Source organism: Lycium ferocissimum, unplaced genomic scaffold (genome assembly GCF_029784015.1).
Source record: "Lycium ferocissimum isolate CSIRO_LF1 unplaced genomic scaffold, AGI_CSIRO_Lferr_CH_V1 ctg8113, whole genome shotgun sequence".
Taxonomy (NCBI): Eukaryota; Viridiplantae; Streptophyta; class Magnoliopsida; order Solanales; family Solanaceae; genus Lycium; species Lycium ferocissimum.
In genome coordinates this window covers 6,014-28,715 of record NW_026727098.1, presented here as the reverse complement: position 1 = coordinate 28,715, position 22,702 = coordinate 6,014, and the positions used below count along the sequence as shown (strand labels likewise).

Here is a 22,702-nt window from a genome sequence, read left to right as displayed (position 1 = left end):
TGTATGAAGCTTAGTATGGTAGAAAGGGCAGGTCACCGATTGGCTGGTTCGATGTTGGCGAAATTAAGTTAATCGGGCCATATATGATTCAGTAAGTAGTTGACAAAGTGAAACTCATTCGGAAGCGGTTATTAGCATCTCGGAGGCAACAGAAGTCATATACAGATGCTCGATGTCGACACCTAGAATTCCAGGTCGGCGATTGGGTATCTTTGAAAGTGTCACCCATGAAGGTTGTTATGAAGTTCGGCCGAAAAATGAAGCTCCGGCCGAGCCGAGGTATGCTGGGCCTTACCAGATCGCCCGTAAGGTAGGCAAAGCTGCCTATAGATTATATCTACTACCCGAGTTGGAGGCGTGCGTCCAGTCTTCTTCTTGTCAGTGCTTCGTAAAGGTATAGGCGATCCCTCCAGAGTATGTTCCAGGGATAGTATCCAGGCACCAGAAAAGTCATTCTACGCGAAACAGTTTATAGCCATACTAGATTGGCGGCTGTGAAAGCTGCGTATTAAAGATGTGATTTCCGTTACGGTATTGTGATGAAACAATATCAGGAAAGAGATGAAGAAATACGTATTCCTACTTGTCTCCTATGACTCCAGGTGATCTAATTTCCCAAATGGGTTGTGTTGATTGAATAATGAACTGTATGTGACAGCTATGAAAGAGACTCCCCCGAAGTACTTATAAGACCCCGTAAGGCTAGTTTAACATTCGAGGATGAATGTTCTAAAGGGGGGGAGGATGTTATATCCCGTATTTTGTACATTGGGCTAATCCGGGTTAACCACAAAAAGTTAAGGACAAGACCATTTCGGGATACGAGGTCGAGAATTTTGACCTTCGATTTTATTTTAATGCACAAGTTGCATATTCATCTTTTCGTTGGTATGGAGTGTTAAGCGTAAATTTGGAATAAGGAATTTGGGATTAAAAGTGGATTATGGAAAGTTAGACATCTCATGAAAAATTTGGGGGCCGAAAGTTAATTTTAAAAAGTTGAAATTTCATGAAAAATGAGGCCATGTGGCCGGCCACATGAGGTGTGGGCCATGGCCACATGGATGCCTATTATATGTGTATATTAAGATGATAAGGGATCATATTCTTCATCTTCCAACATAAGAAATTTCAAGAAACTTTGAGAAAGAGAGAAAGAGCCATATACGGCCATGCATGTGGGGTTGAGCCGTGAGGGTGTGATGTTATATAAGAATGAAGAACTAATTTTATTTAGTATGTGTTGGTTGTTGTCGTTATGGATTCCATAATGAAGATGATGATTTAATGATTTAAATGGAAGTTGGAATCGTTTGTAGGTTGTTGGAGAAGATAATGTAATTTTAATATAGTTTTTGTATTATTGTGGTTAATGTTGTTAATGTGTGGAATGTTGGTGTAGTTTATGAATTTGGAAGAAAGAAATGCGTTGTTGTAGTTTTGATCGAATTTGGAAGACTTCGGGTTATGTAGTATATTGGTTGGGCCGTTTGGACACTTTGTGGATTGGTTGAAATGTTCTTGAATTTTTGTTTGAATGGTTTCGGATTGGTATTTGAATGTATGAACATTGGCGTTGGCCTAATTGTATGTGGTTAATTTGAACGTAAATAGAATGTCGTCGAAATATGTAGAAAAGAGTTATTGATGGTATAATGCCTTTTGAATTAATTATTGATGTTGTTAGAATGGTTGTTGGTATTGTTGTTGAAGATTTAGCCGAGTTGAAATCTCGGGGATGTTGAATTACAAGGGAAATGCTGCCCAAATTTCTGTAAATGAAGTGCTAGTTTAGAATTGGATTTCTAAGAGCTTACGACTAATGTTTGGCGTCTAATGATGTTATTGTAGATTTTGGAGAAGCCAAGACGTAAGTTTGGATTAATTTAGAAAGCGGACGAGGTATATAAAGCTAACTTTTCTTTCTTTTGGCATGTCCTAATTGTAAGTAGGTTATGATACGAGTCTCGGGGTAACTCCTTTCTTAAGATCCGGGCACGTATGTGATTCTTATTCACTTCTCGATGTTAATGTTCTCAATATGGTCAAATTATGGTTTCTAAGTTTTTTGTACAGTTGGATTTCAAATGTTGCATCAAGAATGTTGTTTTTAAAAGATTCCGTAACTACGAACACCCGTAACTTTCGTAGATGAGCTCGGATCGCTTCGAAACGTTCGTAGGAGATTCCATAATGAATAAAGTCTCCAACTTTCGTAGATGGACTCGGATTGGTTCGATACTCGTCCGTGGGCCCCGAGACTTTCCTTGTGCAATACTAACAACTTTTGAACGGATTTAGTGTGTCTATCGTCGTAAACTTCGGACGTCGATTACTTACTTCTCTATCGAGTCTGTAATGACGACTATGCCCCTAATTTCCATAAGCTATTTCATAGGGTTTGGTACGTATCCATGATTCCTAAAGTTCTATTTGAGATGTTCTCAAACGACATTCGGAAGGATCTTGATTTGACTATCGTCTTGATTTTTAAATGATGATTCAGTTTGAATATTTTATTGAGTCTTTGAAAGTATTTTAAACTGCATATAGTTGCTCACGACTCTGCTCGTGCATTATGTTATCACATCCTTCACCGAGTCCCGGGCCGGTTATGTTTCATGCGCACTATGATATATTCCGGAGTATGATGTGTCCGGTTCGCCGAGCCCTCGCTAGAGGGCCGGGTACCGAGTATATTTGGCGTTACGGAGATATGAAACCTTCTGGAGTATGATGTGTTATGGCGCCAATGTCGGAGGGTGACCATAGTTCTAAGAGCCCATGCATGATTTGTGTTTTATGAGTAAGCATTTTAATATTTTCGATATTGCATTTACTTTACGTACTTCCGGTTTGACTATGATCTTGGTTACTATATTTCATGCTTTGCATACTCGGTACATATTCTCGTACGACCCCACTCTTCGGGAGTCGCGTTTCATGCCGCGCGGTACGGATACTTGTTTGGATGATCCACCACTTAGGATTCTGTTCGGCCGACTTGGAGCGCTCCCTTGTTCGGGAGCCTATGCTTTGTTCCAGTTTTGTCTATTATATATATGTATACGTTGTTCACGGGTACGGCGGGGCCCTGTCCCGTCATATGATTCTGTCATTATTCTTAGAGGTCTGTAGACATATATGTGTGGGTTATGGGTAATTACCGTTCAGTTATGTCGGTGTGCTTTGTGATTTGGACGTCCCCCTACACTATGATAGCCTTACCGGCTTATATGTGATATTATCTGCTGGAAGATATGACAGCTATATGTATATGTATATTTGTGACAGCTTTGGGGTGACGTTTCACTTTTCCATACATATATGTTATTTGTATACTGTATAAGTTATTCGCATGCTATTTCTGATTAATGGGTGTGCACGGGTGCCCAGTTCGGGCACTAGTCGCGGCCTACGGGGTTGGGTCGTGACAAAAATATTACCACATAGGCCACAGCGTCACCCCCTATCAACTGTGCCTCTATAAACATCACATCATAGGCCACAGTGTCACCCCCTGTCATCCGTGCCTTATATATATACATCACAACAAAGGTTACAGCGTCACCCCCTGTCAACTGTGCCTTTTATATATATATATATATATATATATAGCATCTTGCCCAGCCATTAAGGCACGATAACGTATATAGCATCTTGCCCGGCTATTAAGGCACGGTAATATATATGTAGCATCTTGCCCGGCCATTAAGGCGCGGTGTTATCTTGCCCGGCCATATAGGCGCGGTGTTATCTTGCCCGGCCATATAGGCGCGGTGTTATCTTGCCCGGCCATATAGGCGCGGTGTTATCTTGCCCGGCCATATAGGCGTGGTGTTATCTTTCTCGGCCATGTAGGCACGGTGTTATCTTGCCCGGCCATGTTGGCACAGTGTTATCTTGTCCGGCCAAGTAGGCACGGTGTTATCCCTAGCTGATCAGTGGGATGCAATGCATACATACATACATACACATAAAAATGCATAAATGAAAACAACATCATCAGTAGCATTACCATTATCACCATATTATTTCTTGAAGGATCAACCATCGTAAGATGAAATCGACGATGTCATGGGAGTCTCGGGAATCATGAACTTAGATAGCACTGAAAATAGAATCATTATCTTCGCTATATCTCACCTCGAAGGAACGAATGACATGAGGTGAGATCATCAACAATAAGTAAGATCAAGTGATTCATAGAATATATCAGTAATCTCATAATGCTCTCAAATCATAGCTTCGGAGTTTCTAAAAGAGAATCATCATCATCGTCACAAGCATCATAGAACATTTTTCATTTAACATCATAAGAAGCTTTAAGAGTCATGAACTTCGAGCTTTTGAAAACAAGGAGGTTATGGAAACATTTATGGAATCATAACATATGAATCAAGCCTTTGAAATAAAGGGACGAGCCTTAACATACCTTTCCAGTCGCCTTACTCTAATTACTGCACGCTTGTCTTTCCAAGCTCCTCGATCTATATTTAAGAGGATTCAACTATCGTTAGACTCATTGTTGTATACTTGTGCTAAGTTTTCAAATCAAACTATTTTATATCCTGCCGAAAATCGGGCAGCATCTCCCCTGTTTATATGCCTAGCCCGAAATCACAATTCAGCAACCAACAACAACAACAACAATACCAACATCAACAACAATATTATCAATACCAATATATTCCATAAAACATCCCACACGATGTTTTTCAACATACAACAACAATATACATTTCCTTTCTTCCCAACCAAGGAGCATAATCTCATCAACACACCAACAACATTAGATACCATCTCTATACATGTAAATCAACCCAGCCGCATGGCCACAACATGCTCAAAACAGTCTATAAATACAACAACTACAACACAACACTTTATAACCTTTCCTCCATAACTATTTTCACTTTTAAGACTTGTTAAACCTTCAAATCAACTCAACATAAGAGATAGGATGAAGAACATACCTTATTCTTGAATAAATTTAGCTAAACCAACTTTCTTCAAGACCAAACTTACCACAACATCAAGTAGAAGCAAGAACGATCACCTTTCATGGACTAGTTTGGTGTAATCTTGTTAAATTCTTGATTTAATGGGCTAAAAATGTTTAGGGGTTGTGTTGAGAAGTTTCTAGGGCTATTGAGAATGTAAAATGCTAAAAAAATGGAGTTAATGTGGTATTTATACCCCTCATAAGTCAGTTCCACCGACCTTCTCAAGTGGGACCCGCAGAAGCCATTTGGCAGCTTGGAGTCTTTATCATAAAATGGCCATAATTCTTGATTCCTGTATCGTATGAAGGCCCAAGACCTATGGTTGAAAATCTATTTCAATTATATACAACTTTTATTTTTGGTGTATTTCCAAATTCCAAACTTCTAATAGCGTTTTGGCCCCTCCAAGTTAGATTATCCGAAAACGTATCCTTAAATCATCATTTTGGAGGGCTTATGCACATATTTGGCTTAAGGGTCCTTCTTAAGACTTACTCAACTTCCCATGTACTACTCATATCAGTTTTCATCTGTCCTTTATAAAACTCCGACATGTGGGCGCCACCTTAACTTACGGTTACGAGGGCTATTCATCAAGTAACGTGTTAGCTGATTTACTCCATACGGTCTCCAAATGTCATATATATATATATATACACTCAGATCATATAATCTTCATCCTTGATCCTTGTATAACTTTGCTCTCCCTTGAGCTCATACTAAGCCGTCTACAGTCTTGGTAACGCGAAATTTTTTGGGGTGTAACAAGGTGCTCCCCATGGTGATGAACTGGGTCTAATAAATCCCTTCTCGAGCAAATCTTTCAGTTGTGCCTTTAGCTCTTTCAATTCTGCGGGAGCCATTCTGTAAGGAAGAATAGATATAGGTTTGGTGTCCGGCAATACATCGATAGCAAAGTCAATCTCCCGTTCCGGTGGAAGACCTGAAAGTTCATCTGAAAATACATCCTGAAACTAGTTTAATACCGGGACGGATTGGAGAGTTGGTGGCTTTGCTTCGGTGTCATGAACTCGGACTAACTGATAAATGTAGCCCTTAGCAATCATCTTTCTTGCCTTGAGATAGGAAATAAACCTACCCCTTAGAGGTGCTGTGTTACCTTTCCATTCAAGCACTGGTTCTCCTGAGAATTCGAATCGAACCATATTTGTCCTGTAATCTACATTAGCATAACAAGAGCCCAACCAATCCATGCCCGTAATCATATCAAAATCAAACATTTCCAACTCAATCAAATTCGCTATGGTCTGACGATCACATACCACAATCGCATAATTTTTATACATTTGTTTAGCTATTACCGGGTCACCAACAGGAGTAGACACCTCAAAAGGTTTAATTGACTCGGGTTTCACCCCAACATGACTAGCAATATACGGAGTAATATAAGACAAGGTAGAACCCGGATCAATCAATGCGTAGACATCATGAGAGAATACTGATAGGATACCTGTGACAACGTCAGGGGAGGACTCAAGATCCTGGCGTCCGGCTAAGGTATAAATACGTGGCTGAGGGCTAATCAAACTGGATGCTCCCCCTCTGCCCCTGCCTCGGCCTGCGAAAATCTGAGGAGTCTATCCTACGGGGCGAACGGACGAAGAAGAACATGCTACTGATCCTATAGGCTGAGCCCAACTCTACCACCCATCGACGGACAATCACACATTATATGCCCAACCTGACCACAGGCATAGCAAGCATCTGAACCTTGGCGACACTGACCTGAATGTAATCTACCACACTGGCTGCATCGTGGTAATGGTGGTCTCCTCTGACTAGGATCGCCTCCAAACTGGGAGCCCGAAACCCTTGAACTCTGACCCTGTCCTGAATAAATGAGGCGATCAAATCTCCTACCCTCGAACCGAGAAGGTGCACTAGTCGTAGACTGGCCTGAATATCTGGAATATCACTGCCTTTGACCCCCTCTATACTCGGTACTAGCACCGGCAAATCTGGCCCTATTGCTTTGCCCTCTATCCATATCACGCTCACCCCTTTGCGGTCGTGGCTCGTCTAAATTCTGAGCGTGAGCCTGAATACAGGATATGTCCATCCCCTCCTATAGTGAAGCTGTCAAGCAATCTTTTATCAAATGTGGCCCTAAGCCACTCACAAATCTATGCACCCGGTCTCCCATATCGACTACCATGGTCGGAGCATACCGGGCCAATGAATTGAAATGAAGGTTATACTCCCGTGTACTCATATTCTCTTGCTTTAAATTCAAAAACTTGTCAGCTCAGACCCTTCGAACCTCGAGTAGCAAATAATGGTGAATAAAGGCGTCTACGAATTCCTGCCAAACCAGACGAGGTGCATTTTGCCCTCTTGAAGAAATCCAATTGTTGTACCAAAGAACCGCCACATGACGGAGCCTATAAAATGCTAACTCCACAGACTCCGTATCGGAAGCATTAATAATCCTCAGCGTCCTCAACATCTCATCTATAAAACCTTGCAGGTTTTCATCCGGCTTTGACCCGAAAAATTTTGGCGGGTTCAAACTCTTAAAATCACGGGCTCTGGCACTAGTGGCTCTGTCACTCCGACCCGCACTCTACCGCTGAGCCTGAGCAGCAAGAATCGAATAGCCTTGGTCATCTGTTGACCGAAGTACTCGGTGGAGGAACTGGAGGCATAGAAGCTGGAGTGGGAACCCCTTCTTACTCCTCTAGAATAGGCGGAGTATGAGAAGTATGAGGTGGAGCCTCATTATGGGACGCTCCCTCTTCTATATTCACCGGGGACTCCTGTTCAACCCGCCTTCCTGTCGTAGTCTTGCCCTTTTGGGTGGCTGTCGCTTTTCTCTTTACCGGCATCGCTGAAATCATAACGCACAATTAGGAAAAAGGAAAAAATCTTATAACATAGCTCTATCGCACGATCTATGAAGGAGAAGGATGGTCATTATTCCTAAATGCCCCGTAGCCTCTTGTTTATAAGTGTGGCGCGCTTCACACCTATAAACAAGACTCTACTGGAAACGGCTCGTAGACACACCCTAGGCCGGAATTGCTCTGATACCACTTTTGTCACGACCCAATTAGTGGGCCATGATAAGTACCCGGAGCTGACTACTGAGCACCACTCATCATACTATCTATCATACTCAACCTGGACATACATCAACCTCAACACAAAGCTTATCACGAAACAATCTCCAAATATCACCCAAAACATGTATATGTATATATACATAAGCCCTCACGGCTACAAAAATGATGTACAGAGTATACAATGAAGAGGTCACATAGCATCTACAACCTACACATAATTATCTACGAGCCCCTAACTGAAGTACTGAAATCATGAGGGCGGGACAGGACCCCGTCATGCCCCAATATATACACAAAAGAATATACCAAGAAATGGCGACTCCGAAGTAGTAGAGTGCTCCTGAAAATCTGCTGAGTAGGCTCTTAAGCATCTACACTGTCTCCCGGTCTACCTGTAGGCATGAACACAAAGATCCATAAAAGAGAAGGACGTCAGTACGAACAATGTACTGAGTATGTATGGCATGTAAATCAACATGGTAAATAAATAAGAGAACATGAGCCGAAGAGATAACCTGTAATTGATTGCCTCTTAAGGTGAAATCATGCATGCTAACAAGAAACATCATATCATGCATACATATATATAAACTGCCCGACCATATAGGTACGTTGTGATCATCATTAGCCTGCGTCCGGGGTAAACATCTCAAGCTGCCCACTAGTGGTGTCTGCCCATGCCATGTAGACATGGTATAATCATCATCATAGCTTCCCACTATGCCTATCGTAGTGGTGACTACCCGGCTATGTAGGCGCAGTGTAATCATATTCATAATATGAGTCATGCATGGGAGCTCAAGTAAAGGCTATAACTCTATAGGAGTGACGTAACGTCGAAAACCTCTGTTTACATTATGGAATGTTCATCATTGTTACGCCTCACCTTGGAAGAACGAATAGCATGAGGTGAGACAACAACAAAAAGTAACATCAATGAAATCATAAAAATAGATTTATCAAACTCATGAAAGCGTCATTATCATCATCATTATCATAGAACATATATCATAAGAAGCTCTTAAGAATCCTTAACTTCCACCTTTTAGGATGTAAGAAGGTCATGGAGATATAGAGAAGAAATCACAATATAGGAGTCATGCCTTTAAAAGAAGGGGACTAGCCTTACATACCTTTACGTCTCCTTAAATTTATCAACTAAATGCTTTCCTTCCAAGCTCACGACTCTACATTCAAGAGATTTCGCATTGCATTAGATCATTAAAAGCATACTTAAGTCTAGGCTAAAATGACTAAGGACTAACGAAAATTGGGCAACACTTCTTTTGTTTCTACAAATTTCCCCATACAACAAACAACTCTTAAACATCAATGACAACACCCATAATATCATAATCAATAATATTTACCAAGTTAAGCATTATCCAATTCTCAAAATCCCTTTTCGAGGTCATCCACAACCATGAATACAACACAACATCATACTCATTCATATATAATACTTCTTCAACATTCGTAATGTCATTCATAACAAGATTATACTCGTAGCATATCAAGAACTATGATTCATGTCAAGTTCTATTCAAGAATACCACTATTTCCACATTTAAGCTTCACATTCTATTTTCTCTCTTAATCCAAGTCTTTCAACCCCTCAATACTCTTAATAATGTGTAATAAACATAAAACTCACCTTTGATGATGTAGGAATGGACTTTGGATGGAAATACTTCACTTGGTGAAAATCCAACTTCAACACCAAAGAGATTCTTGGTTTCAACAAACCCTAGAGAGCATGCTTGCACTTGATTCTACTAATTTTTGGTATTATTCTTTGATTTACCATGAATTTATGCTATAGAAGTATATGGAATATTCTAGAGCTTTCAAGGCTGTTGGAGAGGGTATAATCTAAAAAATGAGAGCAAGGGTCGTCTATTTATAGCTGGAACCAGAAATTTCCGGAGGAGCGGTTTGACGGCCGGGTTGACGGTCCCATCAACGTGTCGACGATCCGTCGACTTGACCCGTCGAATCATGCCTGCAGATCTCAGTCTGTAGAAACATGTTGACAGTGCACAGGGACGGTCCGTTGACACAGACTGACTGGTGTCTGCAGAATTCCCTGATTCGGTTCAGATTTTTGTCGATTTGATTCGCTCAGCTTCTAACTCCATAATTTACCCAGAATACCTACTGATACATTTGTACACGGAGTACAACAATTTATGTCCCCAAACTCGGGCACGGGACTCCATTCTCAAGACATGCTTGACTAGGAAATCATTAGTTCTACTATGACGAAGACGAGAGGCGTAGCACTTGGGTAGGGTGGATTTAACATAAAAGTTTTGATTTTGTCCTTGTGGGCTCGAGGTCACTTATGGGGTAGCGTTCAGGGTTTCTACTTAGAAGTGTGACATTATGTATGTCCTTATATTAGTTCTAAACATGGAATACATATTTGATTAGACCTTGCTCATTCAGATGCGTTCCAAAAATGGGAAAAGCTCAGGATGGATGGTTCGTGGTTCTTGTTTGGCTTCGAGGTAGGTTACGGGCTACCCTGGTTAGACTCCGATTAGGGACTCACATATAATATGTAGATGTTGACGGGGAAAGCATGATAGGCATTTGGGCATAGTGTAGAGAAGAATTCCATTTAGGTTGGTTCCGTCAGCCGCTACCGCCATATGTGTTACTACTTTCATGACTAGATTGCCTTGTTAGATGCCTGATTGTTACTGGTTTCATGTTTTGACTTGTTGATTCCCTCATTTGTGATATGTGCATCATTGAAATAATTTTGTCTCTCGATATCTTGTCATCTAAAAAGGAAGAATAATGTACGAAAGTAAGTTGTGGTGTGCGAGTTGGTGGCAAGTAACTGTTGAGATTTCCATATGATTGTTTTGTTGAGATTGATCTCATGCATGGCATACATTCATTATTATACATGTTGATTAAGACTTATCCAATCATTTATATATCGTCCATTCATAGTCATCAATGGTTACCATGGAAACAAGGATACTCTGTGTGGGCCCAATTGGCAAAGGTAATAAAAGAATTTTGTGTGAACCCTAGCGGCGACGTACTGTGTGAGCCCTAGCAAATTTTTCTGTGTGATTTCATGGACTTTGCGGGTCCCTCATAGGTCATGACTATTGAGGCTTTGCCCTTAGCATGTGTGTACAGTTCGGAAAGGAGGCTTTGGGGGCATTGCATTGCATGGCATTTGCATATTACTAATTGCATTGCATTGCATCGATTGGTATTGCATTCCACATCATTGCATTTTATACTTTCTCATGGAAATCTCGGTATATTATATGACTGGAACTGTTGATGACTTGCTTGATTTGCTGTCTGATTTCAAGGTCCTTTTATTGGAAACTTGACGGATTGAGGGTTAGAGATTTCACCTAGGTCCATGATTTGCTCTCTCTTATTTTTGTTTATGTATATTATTTGACCGAAACTGTTAATGACTTGCTTGATTTGCTGTCTGATTTCAAGGTCCTTTTATTGGAAACTTGACGGATTGAGGGTTAGCGATTTCACCTAGGTCTATGATTTGCTCTCTCTTAGATTTTTGTTTATTTCTTACCTTAGCCAGAAGTTGTATACAGTTCTGAGTCTGTAATTTTATTTCAAATTTGTATGTTGATGTGCCGGAAAATTATGGCACATCCTAGGCCTTTTTACGAGAAGTTTTACCTGTTTTTAAGCAAGTTAGTGGCAATTTAATGTGTTTTGAGTGTTTTTCAGGTAATGGAGCAATTTTGGGATGAAAACTGTTGAAGTGCAGAATTTGACCTTGATGATAAAATATTGGCCATATTCTCAAATACGGGCCGTATTCCTTGGGCGTATTTAAAGATAAGCAAAACCAGAAAGGCATGCTGAGAAGATGGTGAAAGACGAACAACTTTTACGGACCGTATTCCACTTTACGGTCCATATTTCAAAGCATATTTAGCATTTAGACACTTGGCAAAAAGTTGAAGTTTTATAAGTTGAAAGACGATCAAGCAGAATATGGAGCGTAAATCAAAATATGGTCTGTAATCCCTGATGTTGCAGCTGCCCAGACATTGAAGCAAAACCAAGGCATAAACCAGTTTACCGTCCGTAATGTGAAATACCGATCGTATTTTATGTCATCGGGGATGAAAGTGTAATTCTGTAACTTTTACATTTCAAAACCTACAAATAGTCCAATGCAGGGTTTTATTTCATATCAGCTATTATTTTCTTGCCTTTTGGCTTAGAATATTAAATACTCTCTCTACTTTGGAGATTCAAAACATCAATTCAAGTATTATCAATTCCTCTTTCCATCCAAAGTATGCAATTATGAATTCTTCTATTTCTTATTTCTTGTTCTTTGTCATGAGTAGCTAAACTCCCTTACTAGGGTTGTAAGCCCAATGATGGGTGTTTTGTGATTGGGTTTGTGATTGATATACACATAATGGATTATTAGGGTTTATTTATTTTTCATTCTTCATTCATAATTAATGGTTGCAAACATTGGTTAAAGCCATAAATTTTGATTTGCTTGGGAAAACAATAAGGGTTTTGGTACGAATAAATAACAAGAACTCAAAGCTTTAAACTTTGTTTAATAACTTTACTGAGGAATAAGCAGAATTTACTTGGCATAATTAACCATTCTTAAATATTCACTTTCATATATTTGGGAAAATCATAGAAAGAGATAATCTTTATTTATTGGGTTAAGTGCATTCAGATAACGATCCATTAGAAGTATATCAAGATCAATACCCATGATCATACACCTTATCTAAAGGGGACACAACCTTGGTTTCTTTCACCATAAATTACAATGCAAAGACATTAGTTAGCCATTAGTCATAAACAACCAACTTTTACAAAAATCATCGGATTAAGACATTAGACCTAAATTAAGCATTCTACGAGTTTAGTAACCTTTTCACACCATATTCCCTGTGGGATTCAACCCCAACCTTGTTGGGTTACTATATTTGACATCGTTCGCTTTACGCTATTTAAAGTTATAATTTGAGCGTATCAAATTTTGGCGCGGTTGCCGGGTACTACGGTTTTGAAATTACTAAATAGTGTCTGCTTTGATTGAAGTCTTTTGCTTATTCCATCACACCTTGTTTGTTATTCCATGTAAACTAGGTGAACATGAATCAAAATCAGCAGAATCAACGTGCTGGTAACCAAGGGGGTTAATTGAATGATCGCGTGAATGAATCAGATGAAGCGAACATTTTCGCTGATCTTGTTCCTGAGGAAGACTATGCATCTACTATTGTTCATCCTCAGGTTGGAGCTGCAAGCGCCAAAATTGACTCCTCTCTATACCAGTTGTTGAAGCTTGAGGGCTACTTTCATAACTCTGCCGATAATGACCCTCAACGTCATTTACAGAATTTTATGGATGTATGTGCTAATCACATCTAAAACAACGTTTCACTGGATGATCTTCAGCTGAGGCTTTTCAAATACTCCCTAGCTGGAGAAGCAAGAGCATGGTTCGAGAAGCTGCCCCGAAATTCTATTACTACATGGGCAGAGATGGTAGTAGTCTTTCTCAAAAAATGGTACCCACCTAGTAAGAATGTTGAGATTCGTGACAAGATCTATGAATTTAAGTAGCGATCAGGGGAACAATTATATAAAGCTTGGGAGAGATTTAAAGAGTATTTGCAGAAAATTCCAAATCATGGTTTTCCGGAGAACATATTAATGGAAAAGTTCTATCGAGGGCTGGATCCAGTGACGAAATCAATTGCAAATAATGCAACTGATGGTTGTTTTATGAATAAATCTTACCGAAGAGTGACCAACATACTTGACAGGCTGACTACGCACAATCAGGCTTTGCACTTAAGCAATGCTGATATTGTGCCTTATGGTAGTGTCATGATCCAGAATATGGTAAAAGAGAATCAAGATACCCAGCAAACATTGGCTGAGCTTGCAACGAATATTTCCTTGCTAACCAAGAAGTTTGATGAGAACCAGATTAAGAAGGTAAATATTTGTGAGGATGAGTCAGGTATGCCGAAGGGGATGTACTAGGCCCAAGAGGGTCCATTTCACGAGAGACCTCCTATGCAGGTTGAAGATGCTAACTATGTGAACAATTCTCAAGGGGGCTATCAAAGACAAAACTACCAAGGTGGTTACAAGAATCATAATCAATGGAGACCTCAACAGGGTCAGGGTGCCTACAACAACAATAACTCAGGGAACTATAATAATAATTATGGTGGTACGAACCAAGGGATCTACAACAACAACAACAATTTTGGGAACAAGATTTCCAATCCTTATATACCACCAAAAGGGCAATCAACAGAGCAAGGTAGTTCGAGGGTTGAAGCAATGCTTGAGAAGGTTCTGGCAAATCAATCAAAGTCTGAGAGGACATTATCTGGGCTAACGGAGATAGTGGGTTCCCATACAATAACTATTCAGAAGCTCGAGTCACAGATGCGTGATATTTCTAGAGAGCAGCACCCTCCTAAAAAGGAGGACTTCCTAGTGACATTGTTCCAAATTCGATGAACGGGGGAGGCGGTGTAGACCATGTGTTTGCCATTAGTACTCAGAGAGGTAAAATAATCCAAGGTGCTGAGAAGAAAGTTGTTGAGCTCGAGCCGATAAATGAAGAGGAAGGGTTGCATTCTGAAGCACCAATTATTATTGATGAGAATCCTACTGACGAGAAGGTTGCTGATATTCTAGAGATTTTGAAGGAGGCTGATGACAAGAGCAACCAAATTGTGAAAGGGGCTCTCCGCCCTTTGACTTATCTTTTGAAATCTAAACCTCCCTTTCCTCAGAGGTTGGTGAAGAAGAAAGAAGATGCTAAGTTTGAAAAATTTTATAATCAGCTAAAGCAGTTGTCTCTAAATTTTCCTTTCTTGGAAGCTATCGAAGAAATGCCCTGTTTTGCTAAATATTTGAACGAACTGTTGACCGAGAAGAAAATGGTGCAACATGAAACTGTGAGTTTGAATCACACTGTGAGTTCCTTCATTTTAACAACTACTGCTCAGAAGAAGGGCGATCCTGAGGCGTTCACCATTCCTTATTCTGTTGGGCATCATGATTTTGCTCGGGCTTTGTGTGATAATGGGGCGAGTATTAATTTGATGCCACTTCGTATATACAAGCAATCAGGTCTGGGGATGCTAAGGCTGACTACTATGAGGTTACAGATGGCTGATAGATCCATTAAGAAGCCTGTTGGCGTGGTTGATGATGTTCTTGTATGGGTTGGTAAATTTATGTTGCATGCAGATTTTGTGATTCTTGACTGTGATATTAATCGGGACATTCCTATTATTCTGGGGATACCTTTCCTTGCTAGGGGAAGAGCTCTGATGGATTCAGAGAAGAATGAAATCAAGTTACGAGTCAATGATGCCGAAGTTACTTTTTAGGCAAAAAGGGGATGAAGTTACCAAGTGCTTATGAGAGAATTTCGGTGATTGATTCTTTTGATGTTGTTGATGAAGCGGTGGAGTTCAAGATGGAAGAAGAAAGTTTGGGTGATGCTCTGCCTGGTATTCTTGTAAACTTTGATGCTGAAGACATGGAAGGTTATCTAGAGATGGTTAATTCGCTTGTTGGGTTGGGTTCCTATTCCTACCACCCAAAGAAGCTGAATCTTGATCTGGAAAATTAAACAACTCCTCCAAAGAAAGCCTTCGATCATTGAACCACCGCCTTTAGAGCTTCAGCAGCTCCCATCACATTTGAAGTACGAGTTCCTTGGTCCGAACAATATATTGCCAGTGATTGTTTCAGTGTCACGACCCAACCCCGTGGGCCGCGACTGGTGTTCTATCTGGACACCCATACGTACCTACCTGACAGATCTGGCATACCAAATAGCTGAATTCCGTTCACACATACATAAATTCATACAGATATAAATTACTTTGTACGGAAATATATACACACATGCTTAAACCTGTACATAAGCCGTTAGGGCTGTCATAAGAAACAGAAATACTCAGATCGCAGACTCGTACTCACTTACCCAAACAGTGACAACCCACAACCCACGAACATGTCTACAGGCCTCTAACATATAGAACAAAATCAGAAGACGGGACAAGGCCCCCGCCGTACCAAATGACCATATATACGAAACATACAAACAACGAGAAGATATATACCAAAAGTATCGGCTCGGATCAAAGGGAGCCCTTCAAACAAACAGACCGATGTCCTACATCGGCGGCGATCACGTGCGCGTACGTGCACCTCGCGGGCATGTAAGCGCGACCCCCCGAAGAACAGGGGCTCAGTACGGAAATGTACCGAGTATGTAAAGCGGAAATAAAATATACATAATCATAATCAGAGTCGGATACGTAAAATCATAACAGACAGAATCGGGTTCGTAGCGGAGTCATACTTACGAGTGTTCGGACGAGAATCGTAATATGTCGATTTAGGGAATGTAGCGGACGGTGTCGGTACGGACCGCAGGTACGAATGTGGGCGGATTCTCGAGCGGACCGAACTCGGAGAAGCACGACGGACGGTCGAGACCGAATCGAGACGTACGGAAACGTAACAGCGAGGTAATCGAGTTCGAATCGATTTCTAGAAGTGCGACGAGTCATGATCCAAATCGGACATACGGAACGAGTAGACAGAATCATGCATGCGAGTCATAAGCACATATAGACATACATATCATAATCGATCCGGCCCTTTAATAAGGGACGCGGTAACGAACCCGACCCTCGTAGTACGGGACGCGGTGGACAGACAGAATCAGATCAAATGCCATCCTGGCCGCCATCCCCATAATATCACATAATCAGATCATAATCAAATACAGACAGATCCCGGCCCGCACATCCGAGGGACGCGGTGAATAATGCAGTGGAAGTGCACGAATCACAGAACCTGGCCCGGGCGCAGTGAAGGAAGCGTTGAGGCATCCACGAACAGACAAATGAGAAACCATATGCATACAGACCGACATACAGACTTAATAAAACTGAAATAGTTCAGAGAACAGGTCAAATCAGAGTAATCAGATTATACCAGAACAGAGTGTCCAGAATCGTCCCAGATGTCAGACTGATATCAAGAGTCAGAAGATAATCATAATACGTATTAGTTAGCGGACGGAAACATAATTAAGAAGTACCCATGAAGAACGAACAGAAATAAATCGATTTGAGCCATACAGGGAGTATCAGGGTTTTGTGGGCCCACCTCGGACCCGATCACGATGATATACATAAATAATAGATAATAATCCTAGGGAGTCGTCCAATAATCATTATAGGGTGTTCCAACTCCATTTATGGAAGTTACATACATATATAGCTTGTTTCGTCGACCAAAGGTAAAAGAATAAGTCAATCTTACTGAATGATTTTGGGCTATTTTCAATCTCAGATTGTGAGAGGCAGAAGTGCGTTCGAGGCTCGATTTCAAGCCTATTACATTCAGAACATGCCAAAGAATAAAGGGCAAGGCTTTACATACCTTGGTTGTGCCTTACGCTCGTCAAATCTTGATTCCCGTTTCACCAAAAATCTGCAAATGGTCGCTCTTACCAGTTACTATTCATGCAAGTTAACATTTCAACTTTGGTTAAGCATTTGACTACCAAAATTCCGGCAGCACCTCCCCTATAAATAGGACACCCCCGAGATTCAACTCGGCTCAAACTAACCAATAACAAGCCAACAACAGTACCAACAACAATAACAACCAACACAATATGCTTACTTTCCAACATAATGCCATAATTCTCATTTCGACTTCATACTTTCAAATCAATACTAACTCCACCCATTAAACCTTTATTCATGTTATAAATATCATCACAACACAACTAACTTATCAAACAAGACAATTCATTTTTATTCCAACCTTTTCATAGCTCACGGCCAACATACATATTTCCATCTTCAACCCAATTTATTCAACTTCCATCTCCAATATAAATTCTACCAAACTACAACTAGAACGTAACCTAAAATTCAACTCATTTCATTTATACAACACTACACACATGGCTCCATACACGACCATGCACATGCACGGCTAGACATACACACACACACACACACGGCCTCCACACCACACTCACAACACACAAACTCTTCATACTTCTCATTTATTTCATAAGACCATAACAACATAATCAACATACTAACAATTTTAACAATTTTCCTCCATACAACTACTATGTTCCACGGCTACAACACACCTACACACATGCACGGCTAACATGCTCACAAACACAATTCCATGATTTTCATACCATTCCACTTATTCTAACATCCATAAATCTTCCATAACATGAAAGAAAACATGAAATTCTTACCTTTTCCAATAGCTTCTTCTTGCCAAAACAAGCACCCCTTGACTTGAAAATTATATCAACTTGTAGAGCACCTTGAGCTCACTAAGAATATATGAAAATTACAATTTTTGAACTAGGATTGAAGGCTTGAAAATTTCTCTTTTTCTCTCTTTCTCCTTCGGCCGAAAGGCCCTTCTCTCTTTTCCTTGATTTTTCTTTTGATTTCTTGAAACTTCTTGATGATATAGGACTCTCTTATATTAATTTGGCACATGCAAAACTCATTAAAATTTCCATGGGCTTGGCCTTCATGGCGGCCACCCCTTAAGTATTGGGCCCAATTTTTCTTTTCATTTATTTGGCCCAATGAACTAAAATTCTCATTTCAAAATTCCCAAACAAATTTCCAAAATTCCAAATTTGCCCTTAGGCCTTCTCCATTGTTTCCGCATCCATACTTCCATAACCGGCATACCAACATCAAGAAAAATCCAAACATAACCTTATTCCTTGTAAATCAAGGTTACTTCCAAACTTTCGAATACGCAAAAATGCCGGATGTAACATCCTCCCCCCCTTTAAAACATTCATCCTCGAATGTTAAATTAGCCTTATAGGTTTTACAAACACTTCGGGGGAAGGTCTTCATGCCAACTACATACTCACACCTGATCGAAATAATTGTAAGAGCCTTCACTTTCCAAGTCCTTCTATCATTTCCCGATATTGCGGTATTGGGGCTGCTCGAAAACCTAGTCTAGCGGTCCATACGATTTTAAATCGGGTATAGGGTGAACAGAATATTTGTCAGAGCTGGAAGATCAGAGGTATGTCAAATGAAGTCGTATCCGGAGTCAGAAGTACAGAAGCGTAGCAGACAGAATCGTAATCATACGTCATACCGAACAGATTCATGATCAGAACCAGACACGCGAGTATATCGGACAGTTTCGTATCAGAGTCAGATGTACAGAGATGTATCAAATAGATTTGTAATCAGGGTCAGACGCATAGAAGTGTGTCAGACAGATCTGTAATTGGAGTCAGACGTACAGAGGTATATTAAACAGAAACGTGATCAGATTCAGAAGCACAGAGGTATAGTAGACAGAGCTTTACCGAAAGCAGGGGCACAGAGATATGGCGTACAGAATCGCGATCAGAGTCAAACTACCTTTACTATACTTCAGAGACTTACGGAAATTTCCTTGTCATCCTACTTACAAACATTTCCAATCGCTATTCAAATTTGCTTTGGTTTCAGAACCGCACTGCTTTTTATTCTTCTCCGATCTCGTCTGTCTTAATCGGTGTAACCTTTTTAGGATCTCTAATCACTCCACATACTCAAATTCCACTTAAGTTACTCCAAATTCTCATTTAGTCTCCATATCCATATTTGTGAAAAATTCTTGACGTACTTCCCAGGGGGTCACCCATCCCAGAATTGCTCTGGTCTTGGCACGCTTAACTTCAAAACTTTTATGCATTCTGATGCGTTATCGGTAATATCACTGCGTCAATCGCCTCACACAATCTTTGCCACGTAACTTAGGGCAGTTCAGCGCCTTAATAAATTTTTCAGAAATTTTTTTTTTTTTGTAGCGGGTCCCACCCCGGTCCAGACTACACAATTACCATATTGCCCCTTCCGGATTCCTCAATATCTATTTCCACTTGTACTCATAATTATCCTCCACCCGGGGTTTCTAGATTTGTACTTATGGCGAGGACATCTCAGTCGCCCTACATTGCACGGATAATATTTTACGGAAATCGTACACACATAGGAAATTCTAAGAAAGCTCATATACTTATAAAATAATCAATTTCGGTCGACCCGGGGAGGCGCCGTGCGAGGTGTGTCCACCATCATCCTCGTCTGTACCGCTCCCTACCTACCTCCTCCGCTATCACCCGCATCTAAATCGGAGGGGGTATATAAATGATCAGACAATTCCCGGCGCACAGGTGTCCAGGACATAGAATAAGAGAAATCCGTAGCACTCTCCGAGGTGGCCGGGCTATCGGGGTTCTCCCTCACAGTAACAACTGGCGCATACCTGAAAATCTCCTCCTGCGTCGTCCCAGAAGAAGGCTCCGATGGATCTGCCTCATAACTATCCTCCTCCGCGGAGGTAAGAAGCTCTGGAGGGGTCATCGCCAGATCCTCCGAAATATCTGTATCGTAGCCATCCTCCGCGGAATCCTCTGATCTAGGGATTGGAGACTCTGGAGGAATCGTAGCTGAGTCCTCCGACGGATCCGTATCGTAACTATCCTCCGTGGGATCCTCCGAAGGATCTGTCTCAATCGAGTAACTGGGGCTCTGCCTACTCGGCCCCGGTGACATCCTGGGGGCCTTCTTGGCACCCCCATCCCCCTCGTCAGAAACCACTCTCTTCATCTTTATCAACCTACAATCACCTGCAAGGAGAGGGTCAGAAATAATTTCCAAAAATGCTGACGTTGTCGCTCTTTGGAGCCTCGCTGTATATACAGCAATTCGTTGGAAGGACCCATCCTAACAATACAGCTCTATCGCACGATCTAAGATTCCAAGAAAGGGTAACATAACATCCTAGATGTCCTGTAGCCTCCTGTTTATAGATGTGGGGCCCAACACACCGATAAACAAGACTCTACTGGACACGGCACCGGTACATTCCGAGAACCGACCGCTCGATACCACTTTTGTCACGACCCAACCCCGTGGGCCGCGGCGGTGTTCTATCCGGACACCCGTACGTACCTACCTACGGATAGGCGTACCAAATAGTCGAATTCCGTTCACACATACATAAATTCATACGGATATAAATTACTATCGTATATAAATATATACACACATATATATATACACTGTACATAAGCCGTTAGGGCTGTCATAATAAACAGAAATACTCAGATCGCAGACTCGTACTCACTTACCCAAACAGTGACAACCCACAACCCACGAACATGTCTACAGGCCTCTAACATACAGAACAAAATCAGAAGACGGGACAGGGCCCCGCCGTACCCAAATGACCATATATACAGAACATACAAACAACAGAAGATATATACCAAAAGTATCAGCTCCGGATCAAAGGGAGCCCTTCAAACAGCAGACTGATGTCCTACACTGGCGGCGTATCACGCTGCGCGTCTGTACCTGCGGGCATGTAGCGCAGCCCCGAAGAACGGCGGGGGGTCAGTACGGAAATGTACCGAGTAGGTAAAGCGGAAACAAAATATACATAATCATAATCAGAGTCGGATATGTAAAATCATAACAGACAGAATCGGGTTCGTAGCGGAGTCATACTTGCAGAGTGTACAGACAGAATCGTAATATGTCAGATTTAGGGAATGTAGCGGACGGAGTGTCAATACGGACCAGAGGTACAGAATGTAGGCGATGATTCTCGGACGGAACCGAGAACTCGAAGCATGACGGACGAGTCGAAATCCAAATCGGACGTACGAAACGTGACCAGACGAATCGAGTTCGAATCGATTTCCGAAGTGCGACGAGACGAGTCATGATCCAAATCGGACATACGAACGTAACGACGAGAATCATGCATGCGGTCATAAGCACATACGGACATACATATCATAATCGGATCCCGGCCCTTTAATAAGGGACGCGGTAACAAACCCCCCTCGTAGTACGGGACGCGGTGGACGAACGAGAATCGAGATCAAATTCCATCTTGGCCGCCATCCCCCATAATATCACATAATCGAGATCATAATCGGATACGGACGGATCCCGGCCCGCACATCCGAGGGACGCGGTGAATAATGCGGTGGAAGTGCACGAATCACGAACTCAGGCCGGGCGCGGTGAAGGAAGCGTTGAGGCATCCACGAACGTAAAAATGAGAAACCATATGCATACGGACCGACATACGGACTTAATAAAGGCCGAAATAGTTCAGAGAACAGGTCAAATCAGAGTAATCAGATTATACCAGAACAGAGTGTCCAGAATCGTCCCAGATGTCAGACTGATATCAAGAGTCAGAAGATAATCATAATACGTATTATTTAGCGGACGGAAACATAATTAAGAAGTACCCATGAAGAAACGAACAGAAATAAATCGATTTGAGCCATACAGGGAGTATCAGGGTTTTGTGGGCCCACCTCGGACCCGATCACGATGATATACATAAATAATAGATAATAATCCTAGGGAGTCGTCCAATAATCATTATAGGGTGTTCCAACTCCATTTATGGAAGTTACATACATATAGCTTGTTTCGTCGACCAAAGGTAAAAGAATAAGTCAATCTTACTGAATGATTT

At 41.3% G+C, this 22,702-nt stretch overlaps 2 protein-coding genes and 1 non-coding gene across 3 annotated transcripts; 2 read left to right on the top strand and 1 right to left on the bottom strand.

The window, feature by feature from the left end:
• Window positions 1-13,673: 13,673 nt before the first annotated feature.
• LOC132045829 (small nucleolar RNA R71) lies at window positions 13,674-13,779 on the bottom strand. Its single transcript, XR_009412532.1, has one exon. It is a non-coding gene; the product is annotated as a small nucleolar RNA R71 (small nucleolar RNA).
• Window positions 13,780-13,795: 16 nt separating this feature from the next.
• Window positions 13,796-14,620, top strand: LOC132045828 (uncharacterized). The gene is made up of 2 exons (XM_059436406.1): window positions 13,796-14,083; window positions 14,171-14,620. Exons 1-2 carry the CDS (start codon window positions 13,796-13,798, stop codon window positions 14,618-14,620), a joined length of 738 nt encoding a protein of 245 aa, XP_059292389.1.
• Window positions 14,617-15,501, top strand: LOC132045827 (uncharacterized). The gene has a single exon (XM_059436405.1). It carries the CDS (start codon window positions 14,617-14,619, stop codon window positions 15,499-15,501), a length of 885 nt encoding a protein of 294 aa, XP_059292388.1.
• Window positions 15,502-22,702: the final 7,201 nt, after the last annotated feature.